The 20921-nt window shown below is 42.0% G+C and overlaps 1 protein-coding gene and 1 non-coding gene across 3 annotated transcripts; both read left to right on the forward strand.

Annotated features, from left to right (window-relative positions):
* Positions 1-199: 199 nt before the first annotated feature.
* On the forward strand, positions 200-281 carry TRNAS-UGA (transfer RNA serine (anticodon UGA)). Its single transcript has one exon. It is a non-coding gene; the product is annotated as a tRNA-Ser (tRNA).
* Positions 282-1886: 1605 nt separating this feature from the next.
* Positions 1887-5037, forward strand: LOC101248370 (putative HVA22-like protein g). 2 transcript variants are annotated; one of them, XM_069292684.1, is made up of 8 exons: positions 1966-2049; positions 2224-2287; positions 2851-2891; positions 2986-3084; positions 3171-3227; positions 3309-3372; positions 3478-3681; positions 4195-5037. In XM_069292684.1, exons 3-8 carry the CDS (start codon positions 2860-2862, stop codon positions 4645-4647), a joined length of 909 nt encoding a protein of 302 aa, XP_069148785.1. In that variant the 5' UTR covers positions 1966-2049; positions 2224-2287; positions 2851-2859; the 3' UTR covers positions 4648-5037. The 2 variants fall into 2 exon arrangements, with proteins under 2 accessions (XP_010314646.1, XP_069148785.1); XM_010316344.4 differs by lacking the exon at positions 2224-2287 and having other exon boundaries at positions 1887-2049.
* Positions 5038-20921: the final 15884 nt, after the last annotated feature.

Here is a 20921-nt window from a genome sequence, read left to right on the forward strand (position 1 = left end):
TGCTTTTTTGTTCATATCTTTTTTAGTTTTAACTTATCACGTGATAGGTTTAAAAACACAACATTCAAGTGATATATATCATAATACAAATAATTAGAAAAAAAATAATTATGTTAAGTTAAATTAGAAAAAAAAAAATTCTTAAAGGGAGATAATACTATAATACAAATAATTAACTGGATAGCCAAGTAACATCAAAGTCGATATGTCCGAGTGGTTAAGGAGACAGACTTGAAATCTGTTGGGCTTCGCCCGCGCAGGTTCGAACCCTGCTGTCTACGTTCTTTTTTTTCTCTCTTCTCCATATAAAAATACCCGTTGATTTTTTTATTACTGTATTTTCTTTTCATAGTTGTGAGGAGTACTAGGTACGTACATAGATTATCGTTGTATCTATCATTTCATAGTCCTTTTTTAGACAATATCGATGTGTGGTATCCAAAGTTTGAGAATATTTATAATTCGAATTTAAAATTTTTAATTGATTTTCTTTATAATTCTACCATAAAATTAGTAGTTTCTAATGCTTTTGCTAAAACCAAAGCTCATGAAGGCTCTTCCTCCTTTTATGGACCTTTGCCTTTTTCACCATCTTTTCCTAAGTGTATGGCCACATGCATGCAAAAGGCACTTCCATTTTAAGTTGTTATTTTATATATATATATATATATATATATATAAAATATTTTATTTCGATATTTTTATTAGAATTGTATCAATTAAGAATCCGACTGTAACTTCAAAATCCAATGAAGTATATGGATGTGATTTTTCTGCCTTTAATCATAGGAGAATCAAGAAATTCATGAAAAATAATATGTCTTTTTAATTAATTTTTTTTGTTTGTAACATAAATTTAAATTAATCGAAATAATAAATTTTAAAAAGACTAATAGTTTTAAAATAAAAAGTGTCTGAAATAGACATTAATGAAAAAGATTTGAGAAAAGTAGGGACATTAGGCATATGCACATAACTTTTTGGAGCTTTTGTCACATAGTATAAGTAATTATTAGGGGCTTTCCTTTTTACTTCCTTTTTACTTCTTGTTTGTACTTTTATCCCTTTGACGTTTTTGCTGTCTCCGTTTCATATTATTTAATTTTTGTTAAGTTATCATATTTTTTCAAAAATATTTAATTAGATGTGAATTTTATAAAATTAATTGTATTAATAATACTTTAGATTTTAAATTTGATCACTACTATGTTTCATGTTAGGAATTTTATGCCAAATGCAGCCCCAACCAATTTATGTAGAGGTGATTAGCCTAATGAGCAAAGTTTGGAAATATTATAATACATGTTTGGTAAAGAGTGATACTAACATTTCTCCAAATAAGTTTTTCATAGTGGATAAGGTACCAAATGAAGTCTTTCTTGTCTTTCACTTAAAGCTACAAACACAATCATTTAGAGGTGTGTTTGGTATAAAGAAAAAATATTTCTTAAAATAATTAATTTTCAAAATTATTTTTTAAGTTTTGATAAATTAAGCAATCGTAGACAAACACTATGAGGATAGATGTAGCTAGAGGTGGATGGGGTTGATGGTTCCAAAGCATGGGGGCGGAGAGACCTTTTGTTATAACCCCTATCCCCAGAAACTCACATTTTTGCTTCCTTGGTGACTCGTTAACAACCTTAAGGTTGGAAGCGAGGGTTGTTTTTCATCGAAATAACTCTCTCGTCGAAAGATAATCTACCTGAAATATTGTTTATGAAACTTATTTTTCTATTTTTCATTACATTAGTCATTTTTGTGAGTATATTTTTTTTTAGTGTATACATAGAGAAAATATTTTTTTGAAAGATTTAACCAACCAAACACGCCCTAATTATTTTACGGTTATGATTTTGTTACACACGCTATTACCATGGTCCTTCACACAACTAATATTTTGCTCTCAAATAAAAATTCAAACCCCATCGGAAGCTAATTAAAAATAATATCAAAGAATTAAATTAGATTAAAAAAAAATTAAAAACGCAATCCAATTTGCCCCCTCTTTCTGTTCGCCGTCGATATCGTCACCGTTCGCCGGCGCCTGTAAATTTCTCAAACATTTCATAGTCTCTCCGTTAATCTACATGCTCTGCTTCAGCGTTAATTAAGAATCATTTTTGTAGTACATATTTTTGTGCGAAGTGAATTGATTTTCGTTTTTAGCTTTTAACTCAATTTCTTAGTTCGCCAGAATTAGTGAATTGATAATATGTGCAGAAGATTTGAGTATGTGGAATGAGTGATGCAATGCAATGCAGGACGATTTGCGGTGTCTGAATAAGTAAATGCTTGTTTGAGTTTGCTTGACTGTGATTCAAACTAAGTTATTGCATACTGTGATTTTGTTGTATTTTTTTAGCTCAATCAATTGGGAGATTATTGAATGTTTGGTTTTATGTGTAGTTTTTTTCTTTATTTTTAGGGCTCAATGTATTTTCTTATCCTTTGGGGATGATAAGCTAATGAGGGAATTTGTTTAATCCTTGAATGAATTAAAATGCGTGATAATGATGAAATAGAAACAAAAAACAATTTTATTGGAACGGATTGGATGAAAATTAAAGCGGAATAGATATAGAGTATACATCTAGGCTATAGCCAACCCTAAAGGTTTTTGATTGAGGTGTTGTTATGGTTGATGTTAGTTGTTACCTCATTACTTGTAGCATAAAAAGACCTATAAGTAATGGTGCTCGTTCTTGGCACTTCCCGTATTCCCTTTTCTTTGTAATGTTTAGTCTAAATTGATTTTTCCTTGTAAAATTCACTCCCTTGTGTGTGGACCTCTATATGCTATCAATACGAGAGTTTGCTTAACAAGCACTGCGTTTTTTCCTGTTGCAGGGATTCAAGATGATTGGATCTTTTCTCACCAGAGGGCTTGTGTGAGTTTGAAAATGTTGCATTTATAAATGTTCAAGCACAAGTAGTCCTATTGCTGACATATCTAGTTGTGATTTTTAACTTTTCCTTGCGCAGGATGGTTTTTGGTTATGCTTATCCTGCTTATGAGTGCTTTAAGACTGTAGAAATGAACAAACCTGATATTCAGGAACTTCGCTTTTGGTGCCAGTATTGGTATATGGCAGCATTTTCTCTGTCGATCTCTTAAGTAGCTTCTCTTGAATCTTGGCTGTAACTTCCTCATTCTTTCTAATTTTCAGGATCTTAATTGCTCTATTGACAGTATGTGAAAGAGTTGGCGATGCTTTTGTTTCATGGTAATCATATGAAAATTTTTGATGTTCGTATAAGCTAGTGTGAAATCCATCTAGTGTTAACGCTTTAGTTATGCTTTGAAGGGTTCCAATGTACAGTGAAGCTAAGTTGGCATTCATCATATATTTGTGGTGCCCCAAAACAAAGGTATTCTGCCTAATATCCTCTCCTGTTTGAAAGAAATTTTAATCTTTGATTAGTTCCGGTGGCGTCTTTTGCTAATTGTTTCATTTTCTCATAAAATTATTGCAGGGAACAACATATGTATATGATTCCTTCTTTAGACCGGTAGTGCTAAAGCATGAAACTGAGATTGATCGTAATTTGTTGGAGTTGAGGACAAGAGCTGGAGATATGGCATGTCTGTACTGGCAAAACTCTGCTAGCTATGTGCAGACGAGGTTTTTTGATGTATTGCAATTTATTGCTTCTCAGTCAACTCCTCGCCCAACTCAGGTTTTCATCAAAGCGTTTCAGAATTAATCTTGCTAGTTCAATCATGTTCTGTCTTTGAGTCATGCTATTTACCAAAATCGCGTTAGATGCTTGTCATCTGAACTCTTATTTCATTAGCAGCACAAATTTGCTTGTCCAGTTATATAAATGGTTTTGCTATTTATTTACTCATATGACTTTACTTGAGATCTCATTTTTCTAAATAGCACTTATGTGCTAGATATACTTAGTAGTTGTTCCATTTTTTGGGGATTTGCAGAGTATATTGGGTTGTGTTCTAGTTCTTACAAGATTGTGGTTAATTAGTGTCATTAGGGACTAATTCATACATTAGAGATTGGAATTGAAGATATAGAATTACGGCTGAAATTTGCTTGCCTATGCTTATTGCATGCATTTTGTCGCCTATTATCACGACTTCCTAGCTACAATCTCCTCTCCTTAATTATGTTGCTGGAATTTAACTCCCATGTTTTAGAGAGTCAATTATGAGCTTTTTTCTTGAAATTGCAGCCACAGAAGCAAAGCAGTAGAGGCCGCCAACGCACAGTAACACCGCCTAAATGCAGATCAGCTGCCCCAGCTACAAAGGTACAGACTGAAAAACAAGCACCTCCTGCTTCTACTGAATCTTCAAGTGAAAAAGAAGCAGACATAAAAGAAAAGGTGAAGCCCTCACAACCACCTCCAGTGGCTACCCCTGCTTCTTCTGCTTCCTCCTCAAATGCACAAAAAACGACTCCAGCTGAAGCCCACGCTCAAATCACCAAAGCTTCGAGTCTAAGCAAAACTGAAGTGATGCAGGTTGATCAAGTGTCTTCCTCAGACAATAAAAGTGCAAAACCTCTTGTTGATACAGTCATGGAGGATAATATAACTGCAAAACCTGTTGATACAGTCATGGTGGAAGCAGTTCGAGTAACACGTGCCAGATCAAGGAGGACACGACCTGCACCCAATCCTTGACTTGGTGGGGAAAAGGATACATTCTAGGATGCTGAGTTCAATGTATATGTCATATCTTCTTTCATTCATTATCTGAAGTCGTCCATGATATTTTTAAGCATGGATTGAGAAATGATGGGTTGATCATGAGCCAACGAAACTTTGAGCTTCTTAGAGAGTTTCTGTGAAAGCAGATAGCGAGATGCATATATCGCGCTGTCCTTGGGATGAACATTAAAAGATTTCAATGATAACCTGAAGTAAAACTCAGTTTTGAATGCTCTAGTATTTTGCTTCTTTTTCTCAAGGATTTTGCTGTATGTAAAAGTTGGTTTTTCCTTGCTTAAATTGGGTTAAGAGGCTTGTGCTGGACTAAGATATTTTACATGAAAAATACTTCTTTATAGTTTATAGGAAGCCTTCATTATGCAAATTGAGATTTATACCTCAAATTTTAAGGGTGGCACAACTCATAAAGTGGTCTGAGAGATTTTCTTTGGGTGTTCCAAAGCGCCAAATTTATAGGTTAATACACACGAAAATTAGAGAATTTAGGTGATTCTAAAAAAAATGTTTATAAATGCGAAAATATTTGTGATAAAAATGGTATCAGTATACGTGAAGGTTCATCATCTCATGATGGAGGTCCTAATAAAAAATTTTGAGAATTTTTTTTGGATGCTCCAGGTGCCATATCCAGAGGCTAATACACATAAAAAAAATGGGGAATTTTGGAAATTTCTAAAAAAGGATTTGTAAATGCGGAATGGACGTTAAAAAAATTGTGAGTATATGTGAAGGTTCACCAACTCATTACGGAGTTCCTCATACAGTTTTTTGAAAATTTCTTTTAATGCTCTGGGCGTCAGATCAATGGGCTAATACATATGAAAAATCGAGGAATTTGGGTGATTCCTATAAAGGATTTGTAAATGCAGAAATGTGTGTGAAAATAATGGTGTGAGTATACGTGAATGTTCCCCAACTCATTATGGAGGTTCTCATAAAGTTTTGTTATAATTTTTTTTTGGATGCTCCGCCAGATTTATGGATACACACGAAAAAATTTGAGAAATTTGGGCAATTTCTAAAAAATGGGCTCCTAAATATGGAGATGAGCGTTAAAAAATGGTGTGAGTATACGTGAAGGTTCCCTAACTCATTACGGAGGTCCTCAAAGAGAATTTTTCAAAAAAAAAATATGAGGACCTCCGTAATGAGTTTAGGAACATTCACATATACTCACACTATTTTTTCACGTTCATTTTCGCATTTAAAAGACCTTTTAGGAATCATATAAATTCTCCAATTTTTCTTGTGTATTAGCCTACTGATCTGGGCCTGAAGCATTCCAAAAGAAAATTCTCAAAAAATTATATGACTACCTTCGTAATCAGTTGAAGAACCTTCTCATATACTCACACCATTTTCTTTATCACTCATTTGCTTATTAACAAACCTTTTTTTTTTGGAATTCCCTAAATTCTCAGCACACGAAAATCGTCGAAATGAGGGGTATGCTCATTTCACGGCTCGTTTGACCTTCCAAATGGGTCGGACAAGCCGTGATGGCCAAACGTATGCATAGAAAAGGTCTTGACGGACGTCCTCGAAAAAATTTGGCATTTTTGACGTCGGAATCCGGATCACCCAAAAAATGGTGTGCTATAGCACACAAAAATCGTCGAAATGAGGGGTATGCTCGCTTCGGGGCTCGTTTGACCTTCCAAATGGGTCGGACAAGCCGTGATGGCCAACCGTATGCATAGACAAGGTCTTGACGGACGTCCACGAAAAAATTTGGCATTTTTGACGTCGGAATCCGGATCACCGAAAAAATAGTGTGCTATAGCACACGAAAATCGTCGAAATGAGGGGTATGCTCGCTTTGGGGCTCGTTTGACCTTCCAAATGGGTCGGACAAGCCGTGATGGCCAACCGTATGCATAGACAAGGTCTTGACGGACGTCCTCGAAAAAATTTGGCATTTTTGACGTCGGAATTCGGATCACCCAAAAAATGGCGTGCTATAGCATATGAAAATCGTCGAAATGAGGGGTATGCTCGCTTCGGGGATCGTTTGACCTTCCAAATGGGTCGTACAAGCCTTGATGGCCAACCGTATGCATAGACAAGGTATTGACGGACGTCCACGAAAAATCTGGCATTTTTGACGTCGGAATCCGGATCACCCAAAAAATGGTGTTCTATAGCACACGAAAATCGTCAAAATGAGGGGTATGCTCCCTTCGGGGCTCGTTTGACCTTCCAAATGGGTCGGACAAGCCGTGATGGACTACCGTATGCATAGACAAGGTCTTGACGGATGTCCAAAAAAAAGGCATTTTTGACGTCGGAATCCGGATCACCCAAAAAATGGTGTGCTATAGCAAACAAAAATCATCGAAATGAGGGGTATGCTCGCTTCGGGGCTCGTTTGACCTTCCAAATGGGTCGGACAAGCCGTGATGGATAACCATATGCATAGACAAGGTCTTGACGGACGTCCACAAAAAAATTTGGCATTTTTGACGTCGGAATCTGGATCACCCAAAAAATGGTGTGCTATAGCACACGAAAATCGTCGAAATAAGGGGAATACTTGCTACGGGGCTCGTTTGACCTTCCAAATGGGTCAGACAAGACGTGATGGCGAACCGTATGCATAGACAAGGTCTTGACGGATGTCCACGAAAAAATTAGGCATTTTTGACATCGGAATCCGGATCACCCAAAAAATGGTGTAAAAATCGTCGAAATGAGGGGTATGCCTGCTTCGGGGCTCGTTTGACCTTCCAAATGGGTCGAACAAGCCGTGATGGCCAACCGTATACATAGAAAAGGTCTTGACGGACGTCTACGAAAAAATTAGGCATTTTTGACGTCGGAATCCGGATCACCCAAAAAATGGTGTGCTATAGCACACGAAAATCGTCGAAATGAGAGGTATGCTTGCTTCGTGGCTCGTTTGACCTTCCAAATGGGTCGGACAAGCTGTGATGGACTACCATATGCATAGAAAAGGTCTTGACGGACGTCCACGAAAATTTTTTACATTTTTGACGTCGGAATCCGGATCACCCAAAAAATGGTGTGTGCTATAACACACGAAAATCATCGAAATGAGGGGTATGCTCGCTTCGAGGCTCCTTTGACCTTCAAAAAAGGTCGTAGAAGCCTTGATGGCCAACCGTATGCATAGACAAGGTCTTGACGAACGTCCACGAAATTTTTTGGCATTTTTGACGTCGGAATCTAGATCACCCAAAAAATAATGTGATATAGCACACGAAAATTGTCGAAATGAGGAGTATGCTCGCTTCGGGGCTCGTTTGACCTTCCAAATGGGTCGTAAAAGCCGTGATGTCCAACCATATGCATAGACAAGGTCTTGACGGACGTCCAAAAAAAATTTGGCATTTTTGACGTCGGAATTCGGATCATCCAAAAAATGGTGTGCTATAGCACATGAAAATCGTCGAAATGAGGGGTATGCTCGCTTCGGGGCTCGTTTGACCTTCCAAATGGGTCGTACAAGCCGTGATGTACAACTGTATGCTAGATAAGGTCTTGACGGACGTCCACGAAAAAATTTGGCATTTTTGACGTCGAAATTCGGATAACCCAAAAAATGGTGTGGTTTAGCACACGAAAATCGTCGAAATGAGGGGAATGCTCGCTTCGGGGCTCGTTTGACCTTCCAAATGGGTCGTAAACGCCGTGATGGCCAACCCTCTGCATAGAAAAGGTCTTGACGGACGTCCACGAAAAAATTTGGCATTTTTGACGTCAGAATCTGGATCACCCAAAAAATGGTGTGCTTATAGCACACGAAAATCATCGAAATGAGGGGTATGCTCGCTTCGGGGATCGTTTGACCTTCCAAATGGGTCGAACAAGCTGTGATGGCCAACCGTATACAAAGACAAGGTCTTGACGGATGCCCACGAAAAAATTAGGCATTTTTGACGTTGGAATCCGGATCACCCAAAAAATGGTGTGCTATAGCACACAAAAATCATCAAAATGAGGGGTATGCTCGCTTCGGGGCTCGTTTGACCTTTCAAATGGGTCTGACAAGCCGTGATGGCCAACCGTATGCATAGACAAGGTCTTGAAGGACGTCCACGAAAAAATTTGGCATTTTTGATGTCGGAATCCGAATCACCCAAAAAATGGTGTGCTATAACACACAAAAATCGTCGAAATGAGGGGTATGCTCGCTTCGGGGCTGTTTTGACGTTCCAAATGGGTCGGACAAGCCGTGATGTCCAACCATATGCATAGACAAGGTCTTGACGGACGTCAACAAAAAAATTTGGTATTTTTGACGTCGGAATTCGAATCATCAAAAAAATGGTGTGCTATAGCACATGAAAATCGTCGAAATGAGGGGTATGCTCGCTTCGGGGCTCGTTTGACCTTCCAAATGGGTCGTACAAGCCGTGATGTACAACCGTATGCTAGACAAGGTCTTGACGGACGTCCACAAAAAAATTAGGCAATTTTGACGTCGGAATCCGGATCACCCAAAAAATGGTGTGCTATAGCACACGAAAATCGTCGAAATGAGGGGTATGCTCGCTTCGGGGCTTGTTTGATCTTCCAAATGGGTCGGACAAGCCGTGATAGCCTACCGTATGCATAGAAAAGGTCTGGACAGACGTCCAAAGAAAAATTTGGCATTTTTGACGTCGAAATCTGGTTCACCCATAAAATGGTGTGCTTTAGCACACGAAAATCATTAAAATGAGGGGAATGCTCGCATCGGGGCTCGTTTGACCTTTCACATGGGTCGTACAAGCCGTGATGTCCAACCGTATGCATAGACAAGGTCTTGACGGACGTCCACGAAAAAATTTGGCATTTTTGACGTCGGAATTCGGATCACCCAAAAAATGGTGTGCTATAGCACACGAAATCGTCGAAATGAGGGGTATGCTTGTTCGGGGCTCTTTTGACCTTCCAAATAGGTTGGACAAGATCTGATGGCCAACTGTATGCATAGACAAGGTCTTGACGGACGTCCACGAAAAAAATTGGCATTTTTGACGTCGGAATCTGGATCACCCAAAAAATGGTGTGCTATAGCACACTAAAATCGTCGAAATGAGGGGTATGCTCGCTTCGGGGCTCGTTTGACCTTCCAAATGGGCCGAACAAGCCGTGATGGCCAACCGTATACATAGACAAGGTCTTGACGGACGTCCACCAAAAAAATTAGGCATTTTTGACATCGGAATCCGGATCACCCAAAAAATGGTGTGCTATAGCACACGAAAATCGTCGAATTGAGGGGTATGCTCGCTTCGGGGCTCGTTTGACCTTCCAAATGGGTCGGACAAGCCGTGATGGCCTACCGTATGCATAGAAAAGGTCTGTATGGACGTCCACAGAAAAATTTGGCATTTTTGACGTCGGAATCTGATTCACCCAAAAAATGGTGTGCTTTAGCACACGAAAATCATTAAAATGACGGGAATGCTCGCACCAGGGCTCGTTTGACCTTTCACATGGGTCGTACAAACCCTGATGTCCAACCGTATACATAGACAAGGTCTTGACGGACGTCCACGAAAAAATTTGGCATTTTTGACGTCGGAATCCGGATCACCCAAAAAATGGTGTGTGCACACAAAAATCGTCGAAATAAAGGGTATGCTCGCTTCGGGGATCGTTTGACCTTCCAAATGGGTTGTACAAGCCTTGATGACCTACCGTATGCATAGACAAGGTCTTGACGGACGTCCACGAAAAAATTTGGTATTTTTGACGTCGGAATCCGGATCACCCAAAAAATGGTTTGCTATAGCACACGAAAATCGTCGAAATGAGGGGTATGCTCGCTCCGGGGCTCGTTTGACCTTCCAAATGGGTCGCACTAGCCGTGATGGCCAAACGTATGCATAGAAAAGGTCTTGAAGGACGTCAACAAAAAATTTTGGCATTTTTGACGTCGGAATCCGGATCACCCAAAAAATGATGTGTGCTATAACACACGAAAATCGTCGAAATGAGGGGTACGCTTGCTTCGGGGCTCGTTTGACCTTCCAAATGGGTCGTACAAGCCTTGATTGCAAACCGTATGCATAGACAAGTTCTTCACAGATGTCCACGAAAACATTTGGCATTTTTGACATCAGAATCCGGATCATCCAAAAAATGGTGTGCTATAGCACACAAAAATCGTCGAAATGAGGGGTATGCTCGCTTCGGTGCTCGTTTGACCTTCCAAATGGGTCGTAAAAGCCGTGATGGCCAACAATATGCATAGACAAGATCTTGACGGACGTCAACGAAAAAATTTGGCATTTTTTACGTCAAAATTCGGATCACCCAAAAAATGGTGTGCTTTAGCACACGAAAATTATCGAAATGAGGGGAATGCTCGCTTCGGGGCTCGTTTGACCTTCCAAATGGATTGTACAAGCTGTGATGGCCAACCATATGCATAGACAAGGTCTTGACGGACGTCCACGAAAAAATTTGTCATTTTTGACGTCAAAATCCGGATCACCAAAAAAATGGTGTGCTTTAGCACACGAAAATCATCGAAATGAGGGGAATGCTCGCTTCGGGGCTCGTTTGACCATCCAAATGGGTTGTACAAGCCGTGATGGCCAACCGTATGCATAGACAAGGTCTTGACGGACGTCCACGAAAAAATTTGGCATTTTTGATGTCGGAATCCGGATCACCCAAAAAATGGTGTGCTATAGCACACGAAAATCATCGAAATGAGGGGTATGCTCGCTTCGGGGCTCCTTTGACCTTCCAAATGGGCCGGACAAGCTGCGACGGCCAACCGTATGCATAGAAATGGTCTTGAAGGACGTCCACGAAAAAATTTAGCATTTTTGACGTCAGAATCCGGATCACCCAAAAAATGGTGTGCTATAGCAAACGAAAATCGTCGAAATGAGGGTATGCTCGCTTCGGGGCTCGTTTGACCTTCCAAATGGGTCGTACAAGCCGTGATGGCCAACCGTATGCATAGAAAAGGTCTTGAAGGACGTCCACGAAAAAGTTTAGCATTTTTAACGTCGGAATCCGGATCACCCAAAAAATGGTGTGCTTATAGCACACGAAAATCGTCGAAATGAGGGGTATGCTCGCTTCGAGGCTCGTTTGACCTTCCAAATGGGTCGAACAAGCCGTGATGGCCAACCGTATGCATAGACAAGGTCTTGACGGACGTCCACGAAAATTTTTTGCATTTTTGACGTCGGAATCCGGATCACCTAAAAAATGGCGTGCTATAGCACACGAAAATCATTGAAATGAGGGGAGTGCTCGCTTCGGGGCTCGTTTGACCTTCCAAATGGGTCTGACAAGCCGTGATGGCCAACCGTATGCATATACAAGGTCTTGAAGGACATCCACGAAAAAATTTGGCATTTTTGATGTCGGAATCCGAATCACCAAAAAAATGGTGTGCTATAGCACACAAAAATCTTCAAAATGAGGGGTATGCTCGCTTCGGGGCTGTTTTGACGTTCCAAATGGGTCGGACAAGCCGTGATGTCCAACCATATGCATAGACAAGGTCTTGACGGACGTCAACAAAAAATTTGGCATTTTTGACGTCGGAATTCGTATCACCCAAAAAATGGTGTGCTATAGCATACGAAAATCGTCGAAATGAGGGGTATGCTCGCTTCGGGGCTTGTTTGACCTTCCAAATGGGTCGGACAAGCCGTGATGGCCTACCGTATGCATAGAAAAGGTCTGGACGGACGTCCAAAGAAAAATTTGGTATTTTTGACGTCGAAATCTGGTTCACCCAAAAAATGGTGTGCTTTAGCACACGAAAATCATTAAAATGAGTGGAATGCTCGCACCGGGGCTCGTTTGACCTTTCACATGGGTCGTACAAGCCGTGATGTCCAACCGTATGCATAGACAAGGTCTTGACGGACGTCCACGAAAAAATTTGGCATTTTTGAACTCGGAATCTGGATCACCCAAAAAATGGTGTGCTATAGCACACAAAAATCGTCGAAATAAGGGGTATGCTCGCTTCGGGGCTCGTTTGACCATCCAAATGGGTCGTACAAGCCTTGATGGCCTACCGTATGCATAGACAAGGTCTTGACGGACGTCCACGAAAACATTTGGCATTTTTGACGTCGGAATCCGGATCACCCAAAAAATGGTGTGCTATAGCACACGAAAATCATCGAAATGAAGGGTATGCTCGCTTCGGGGCTCGTTTGATTTTCCAAATGGGTCGTACAAGCCATGAAGGCCAACCGTATGCATACACAATGTCTTACGAACATCCACGAAAAAATTTGGCATTTTTGACGTCGGAATCCGGATCACCCAAAAAATGGTGTGCTATAGCACACGAAATTCGTCGAAATGTGGGGTATGCTTGTTCGGGGCTCTTTTGACCTTCCAAATAGGTTGGCCAAGATCTGATGGCCAACTGTATGCATAGACAAGGTCTTGACGGACGTCCACGAAAAAAATTGGCATTTTTGATGTCGGAATCTGGATCACCCAAAAAATAGTGTGCTATAGCACACGAAAATCGTCGAAATGAGGGGTATGCTCGCTTCGGGGCTCGTTTGACCTTCCAAATGGGTCGAACAAGCCGTGATGGCCAACCGTATACATAGACAAGGTCTTGACGGACGTCCACAAAAAAATTAGGCATTTTTGACATCGGAATCCGGATCACCCAAAAAATGGTGTGCTATAGCACACGAAAATCGTCGAAATGAGGGGTATGCTCGCTTCGGGACTCGTTTGACCTATCAAATGGGTCGGACAAGCCGTGATGGCCTACAGTATGCATAGAAAAGGTCTGGATGGACGTCCACAGAAAAATTTGGCATTTTTGACGTCGGAATCTGATTCACCCAAAAAATGGTGTGCTTTAGCACACGAAAATCATTAAAATGAGGGGAATGCTCGCACCGGGGCTCGTTTGACCTTTCACATGGGTCGTACAAGCCGTGATGTCCAACCGTATACATAGACAAGGTCTTGACAGACGTCCATGAAAAAAATTGGTATTTTTGACGTCGGAATCTGGATCACCCAAAAAATGGTGTGCTATAGCACACGAAAATCGTCGAAATGAAGGGTATGCTCGTTTCGGGGCTCGTTTGACCTTTCAAATGGGTCGGACAAGCCGTGATGGCCAACCGTATGCATAGACAAGGTCTTGAAGGACGTCCACAAAATTTTTTGGCATTTTTGACGTCGGAATCCGGATCACCCAAAAAATGGTGTGTGCTATAACACACGAAAATCGTCGAAATGAGGGGTATGCTCGCTTCGGGGCTCGTTTGACCTTCCAAATGGGTCGTACAAGCCTTGATGGCCAAACGTATGCATAGAAAAGGTCTTGACGGAAGTCCACGAAAAAATTTGGCATTTTTGACATCGGAATCCGGATCATCCAAAAATGGTGTGCTATAGCACACAAAAATTGTCGAAATGAGGGGTATGCTCGCTTCGGTGCTCGTTTGACCTTCCAAATGGGTCGTACAAGCCGTGATGGCCAACAATATGCATAGACAAGATCTTGACGGACGTCAACGAAAAATTTGGCATTTTTTACGTCAAAATTCGGATCACCCAAAAAATGGTGTGCTTTAGCACATGAAAATCATCGAAATGAGGGGAATGCTCGCTTCGGGGCTCGTTTGACCTTCCAAATGGGTTGTACAAGCCGTGATGGCCAACCATATGCACAGACAAGGTCTTGACAGACGTCAACGAAAAAATTTGGCATTTTTGACGTCAAAATCCGGATCACCCAAAAAATGGTGTGCTTTAGCACACGAAAATCATCGAAATGATGGGAATGCTCGCTTCGGGGCTCGTTTGACCTTCCAAATGGGTTGTACAAGCCGTGATGGCCAACCGTATGCATAGACAAGATCTTGATGGACGTCCACGAAAAAATTTGGCATTTTTGATGTCGGAATCCGGATCACCAAAAAAATGGTGTGCTATAGCACACGAAAATCATCGAAATGAGGGGTATGCTCGCTTCGGGGCTCATTTGACCTTCCAAATGGGTCGGACAAGCCGCGACGGCCAACCGTATGCATAGAAATGGTCTTAAAGGACGTCCACGAAAAAATTTAGCATTTTTGACGTCGGAATCCGGATCACCCAAAAAATGGTGTTCTATGGCACACGAAAATCGTCAAAATGAGGGGTATGCTCGCTTCGGGGCTCGTTTGACCTTCCAAATGGGTCGTACAAGCCGTGATGGCCAACCATATGCATAGAAAAGGTCTTGAAGGACGTCCACGAAAAAATTTAGCATTTTTGACGTCGGAATCCGGATCACCCAAAAAATGGTGTGCTATAGCACACAAAAATCGTCGAAATGAGGGGTATGCTCGCTTCGGGGCTTGTTTGACCTTTCAAATGGGTCGTACAAGCAGTGATGGCCAACCGTATGCATAGTCAAGGTCTTGACGGACGTCCACGAAAAATTTTTGCATTTTTGACGTCGAAATCCGGATCACCTAAAAAATAGTGTGCTATAGCACACGAAAATCATCGAAATGAGGGGAATGCTCACTTCGGGGCTTATTTGACCTTCCAAATGGGTTGTACAAGCCGTGATGGCCAACCGTATGCATAGACAAGGTCTTGACGGATGTCCACAAAAAAATTTGGCATTTTTGAAGTCGAAATCGGGATCACCCAAAAAATGGTGTGCTATAGGACACGAAAATCATCGAAATGAGGGGTATGCTCGCTTCGGGGCTCATTTGACCTTCCAAATGGGTCGGACAAGCCGCGATGGCCAACCGTATGCATAGAAAAGGTCTTGAAGGACGTCCACAAAAAAATGTGGCATTTTTGACGTCGGAATTCGGATCACCCAAAAAATGGTGTGCTATAGCACACGAAAATCGTCGAAATGAGGGGTATGCTAGCTTTGGGGCTCGTTTGACCTTCCAAATGAGTCGTACAAGCCGTGATGGCCAACCGTATGCATAGACAATGTCTTGACGGACGCCTACGAAAATATTTGGCATTTTTGACGTCTGAATTCGGATCACCCAAAAAATGGTGTGCTATAGCACACGAAAATCGTCGAAATGAGGGGTATGGTCGCTTCAGGGCTCGTTTGACCTTCCAAATGGGTCGGACAAGCCGTGATGGCCAACCGTATGTATAGACAAGGTTTTGACGAACGTCCAAAAAAAATTTGGCATGTTTGACGTCGGAATGCGGGTCACCCAAAAAATGGTGTGTGCTATAGCACACGAAAATCGTCGAAATGAGGGGTATGCTTGCTTCGGGGATCGTTTGAACTTCCAAGTGGGTCGTAAAAGCCTTGATGGCCAACCGTATGCATAGCAGGTCTTGACGGACGTCCACGAAAAATTTGGCATTTTTGACATCGGAATCCGGATCACCCAAAAAATGGTGTGCTATAGCACATGAAAATCGTCGAAATGAGGGGTATGCTCACTTCGGGGCTCATTTGACCTTCCAAATGAGTCGGACAAGCCGTGATGACCAACCGTATGCATAGACAAGGTTTTGACGGACATCCATGGAAAAATTTGGCATTTTTAACGTCGTAATGCGGGTCACCCAAAAATGGTGTGTGCTATAGCATACGAAAATCATCGAAATGAGGGGTATGCTCGCTTCGGGGCTTGTTTGACCTTCCAAGTGGGTCGTACAAGCCTTGATGGCCAACCGTATGCATAAACAAGGTCTTGACGGACGTCGATGAAAAATTTGGCATTTTTGACGTCGGAATCCGGATCACCCAAAAAATGGTGTGCTATAGCACACGAAAATCGTCGAAATGAGGGGTATGCTCGCTTCAGGGCTCGTTTTACCTTCCAAATGGGTCGTACAAGCCGTGAAGGCCAACAGTATGCATAGACAATGTCTTGACGGACGTCCACGAAAAAATTTGGCATTTTTGACGTCTGAATTTGGATCACCCAAAAAATGGTGTGCTATAGAACACGAAAAATCGTCGAAATGAGGGGTATGCTCGCTTCGGGGCTCGTTTGACCTTCTAATTCGGTCGTACAAGCCGTGATGGCCAACCGTATGCATAGACATGGTCATGAAGGACGTCCACGAAAAAATTTGTCATTTTTGACGTCGGAATCCGGATCACCCAAAAAATGGTGTGCTATAGCACACAAAAATCATCGAAATGAGGGGAATGCTCGCTTCGGGGCTCGTTTGACCTTCCTAATTGGTTGTACAAGCCGTGATGGACATCCGTATCCATAGACAAGGTTTTGACGGAAGTCCACGAAAAAATTTGACATTTTTGACGTCAAAATCTGGATCACCCAAAAAATGGTGTGCTATAGCACACGAAAATCGTCGAAATGAGGGGTATGCTCGCTTCGGGGCTCGTTTGACCTTCCATATGGGTCGGACAAGCCGTGATGGCGAACTGCATGCATAGACAAGGTCTTGATGGACGTCCACGAAAAAATTTGGCATTTTTGACGTCGGAATCCGGATCACCCAAAAAACGGTGTGCTATAGCACACGAAAATCGTCGAAATGAGAGGCATGCTCGCTTCGGGGATAGTTTGACCTTCCAAATTGGTCGTAAAAGCCGTGATGGACAACCGTATGAATAGACAATGTCTTGACGGACGTCCACGAAATTTTTTTGCATTTTTGACATCTGAATCCGGATCACCCAAAAAATGGTGTCCAATAGCACACGAAAATCGTCGAAATGAAGGGTATGCTCGCTGCAAGGCTCCTTTGACGTTCCAAATGATTCGGACAAGCCGTCATGGCCAACCGTATGCATAGAAAAGGTCTTGACGGACTTCCACGAAAAAATTTGGCATTTTTAACGTTGGAATTCGGATCACCCAAAAAATGGTGTGCTATAGCACACGAAAATCATCAAAATGAAGGGTATGCTCGCTTCGGGGCTCGTTTGACCTTCCAAATGGGTCGTAGCCGCCATGATGGCCAACGGTATGCATAAACAATGTCTTGACGGACGTCAACGAAAAAATTTAACATTTTTGACGTCGGAATCCAGATCACCTAAAAATAGTGTGCTATAGCACACGAAAATCATCGAAATGAGGGGTATACTCGCTTCGGGGCTCGTTTGACCTTCCAAATGGGTCGTACAAGCCGTGATGGCCAACCGTATGCATAGACAAGGTTTTGACGGACGTCCATGAAAAAATTTGGTATTTTTTATGTCTGAATCCGGATCACCCAAAAAATGGTGTGCAAATCGTCGAAATAAGGGATATGCTCGCTTCGTGGCTCGTTTGACCTTCCAAATGGGTCGTACAAGCCGTTATGGCCAACCGTATGCATAGACAAGGTCTTGACGGATGTCCACGAAATAATTTTGCATTTTTGAAGTCAGAATCTGGATCACCCAAAAATGGTGTGCTATAACACATGAAAATCATCGAAATATGGGGTATGCTCGCTTCGGTGCTTGTATGACCTTCCATATGGGTCGTACAAGCCGTGATGGCCAACCGTATGCATAGAAAACGTCTTGATGGACGTCCATAAAAAATTTTGGCATTTTTGATGTCGGAATCCAGATCACCCAAAAAAGGTGTGCCATAGCACACGGAAATTGTCGAAATGAGGGGTATGCTCGCTTCAGGGCTCGTTTTGACTTTCCAAATGGGTCGGACAAGCCGTGATGGACAACCGTATGCATAGACAAGGTCTTGACGGACGTCCACAAAATTTTTTTGCATTTTTCACATCGGAATCCGGATCACCCAAAAATGGTGTGCTATAGCACACGAAAATCATCGAAATAAGGGGTATGCTCACTTCGGGGATCGTTTGACCTTCCAAATGGGTCAGAAAAGCCGTTATGGCCAACCGTATGGATAGAAAATGTCTTGAAGGATGTCGACGAAAAAAGTTGAAATTTTTGACGTCAGAATCCAGATCACCCAAAAAATGGTGTGCTATAGCACACGAAAATCGTCGAAATGAGGGGTATGCTCGCTTCGGTGCTCGTTTGACCTTCCAAATGGGTCGGACAAGCCGTGATGGACAACCGTATGCATAGACAAGGTCTTGACGGACGTCCACAAAAAAATTTGGCATTTTTCACATCGGAATCTGGATCACCCAAAAATGGTGTGCTATAGCACACGGAAATCATCGAAATAAGGGGTATGCTCACTTCGGGGATCGTTTGACCTTCCAAATGGGTCAGAAAAGCCGTTATGGCCAACCGTATGGATAGAAAATGTCTTGAAGGATGTCGACGAAAAAAGTTGAAATTTTTGACGTCAGAATCCAGATCACCCAAAAAATGGTGTGCTATAGCACACGAAAATCGTCGAAATGAGGGGTATGCTCGCTTCGGGGCTCGTTTGACCTTCCAAATGGGTCAGACAAGCCGTGATGGACAACCGTATGCATAGACAAGGTCTTGACGGACGTCCACAAAAAAATTTGGCATTTTTCACATCGGAATCCGGATCATCCAAAAATGGTGTGCTATAGCACACGGAAATCATCGAAATAAGGGGTATGCTCACTTCGGGGATCGTTTGACCTTCCGAATGGGTCAGACAAGCCGTTATGGCAAATCGTATGGATAGAAAATGTCTTGAAGGAGGTCGACGAAAAAATTTGACATTTTTGACGTCAGAATCCAGATCACCCAAAAAATGGTGTGCTATAGCACACGAAAATCGTCGAAATGAGTGGTATGCTCGCTTCGGAGCTCGTTTGACCTTCCAAATGGGTCGGACAAGCCGTGATGGCCAACCGTATGCATAGACAAGGTCTTGATGGACGTCCATGAAAAAATTTGATATTTTTGACGCCGGAATCCGGATCACCCAAAAAAGTTGTGCTATAGCACACGGAAATCATCGAAATGAGGGGTATGCTCGCTTCAGGGCTCATTTAAATTTACAAATAGGTCGGACAAGCCGTGATGGCCAGCTGTATGCATAGACAAGGTCTTGACGGACGTCTACGAAAAAATTTGGCATTTTTGACGTCGGAATCTAGATCATCCAAAAAATGGTATGCTATAGCACACAAAAATCGTTGAAATGAGGGGTATGCTCGCTTCGGGGCTCGTTTGCCCTTCCAAATGGGTCGAAAAAGCCGTGATGGCCAAACGTATGCATTTAAAAGGTATTGACGGACGTCCACAAAAAAATTTGGCACTTTTGACATCGGAATCTGGATCACCCAAAAAATGGTGTGCTATAGCACACGAAAATCGTCGAAATGAGGGGTATACTCGCTTCAGGGCTCGTTTGACCTTCCAAAAGGGTTGGAAAAGCCGTGATGGTCAACCATATGCACAGACAAGGTCTTGACGGATGTCCACGAAATAATTTGGCATTTTTGACGTCAGAATCTGGATCACCCAAAAAATGGTGTGCTATAGCACATGAAAATCGTCGAAATGAGGGGTATGCTCGCTTCGGGGCTCGTTTAACCTTCCAAATGTGTCAGACAAGCCGTTATGGCCAACCGTATGCATAGAAAATGTCTTGATGGATGTCCAAGAAAAAATTTGGCATTGTTGACGTCAAAATCCGGTTCACCCAAAAAATGGTGTGCTATAGCACTCGAAAATCGTCGAAATGAGAGGTATGCTTGCTTTGGAGCTCGTTTGACCTTCCAAATGGGTCGGACAAGCCGTGATGACAAACCGTATGCATAGACAAGGTCTTGACGGACGTCCACGAAAAAAATTTGGCATTTTTGACATCGGAATCCGGATCACAAAAAAAATGGTGTGCTATAGCATACGAAAATCGTCGAAATGAGGGGTATGCTCTCTTCGGTGCTCGTTTGACCTTTTAAATGGGTTTGAAAAGCCGTGATGGCCAACCATATGCATAGACAAGGTCTTGACGGACGTCCACAAAAAAAATTGACAATTTTTACGTCGGAATCTGGATCAACCAAAAAATGGTGTGCTATAGCACACGAAAATCATCGAAATGAGGGGTATGCTTGCTTCGGGGCTCGTTTGACCTTCCAAATGGGTCGGACAAGCCTTGATGGCCAACCGTATGCATAGACAAGGTCTTGATGGACGTCCACAAAAAAATTTGGCATTTTTGACGTCGAAATTCGGATCACCCCAAAAATGGTGTGCTATAGCACACGAAAATCATCGAAATGAGGGGTATGCTTGCTTCGGGGCTCATTTGACCTTCCAAATGAGTCGTAAAGGCCGTGATGACCAACCGTATGCATAGACAAGGTCTTAACAGACGTCCACGAATAAATTTGGCATTTTTGACGTCGAAATCCAGATCACCCAAAAAATGGTGTGCTATAGCACA

The sequence above is a fragment of the Solanum lycopersicum genome, chromosome 12 (genome assembly GCF_036512215.1).
Source record: "Solanum lycopersicum chromosome 12, SLM_r2.1".
Taxonomy (NCBI): Eukaryota; Viridiplantae; Streptophyta; class Magnoliopsida; order Solanales; family Solanaceae; genus Solanum; species Solanum lycopersicum.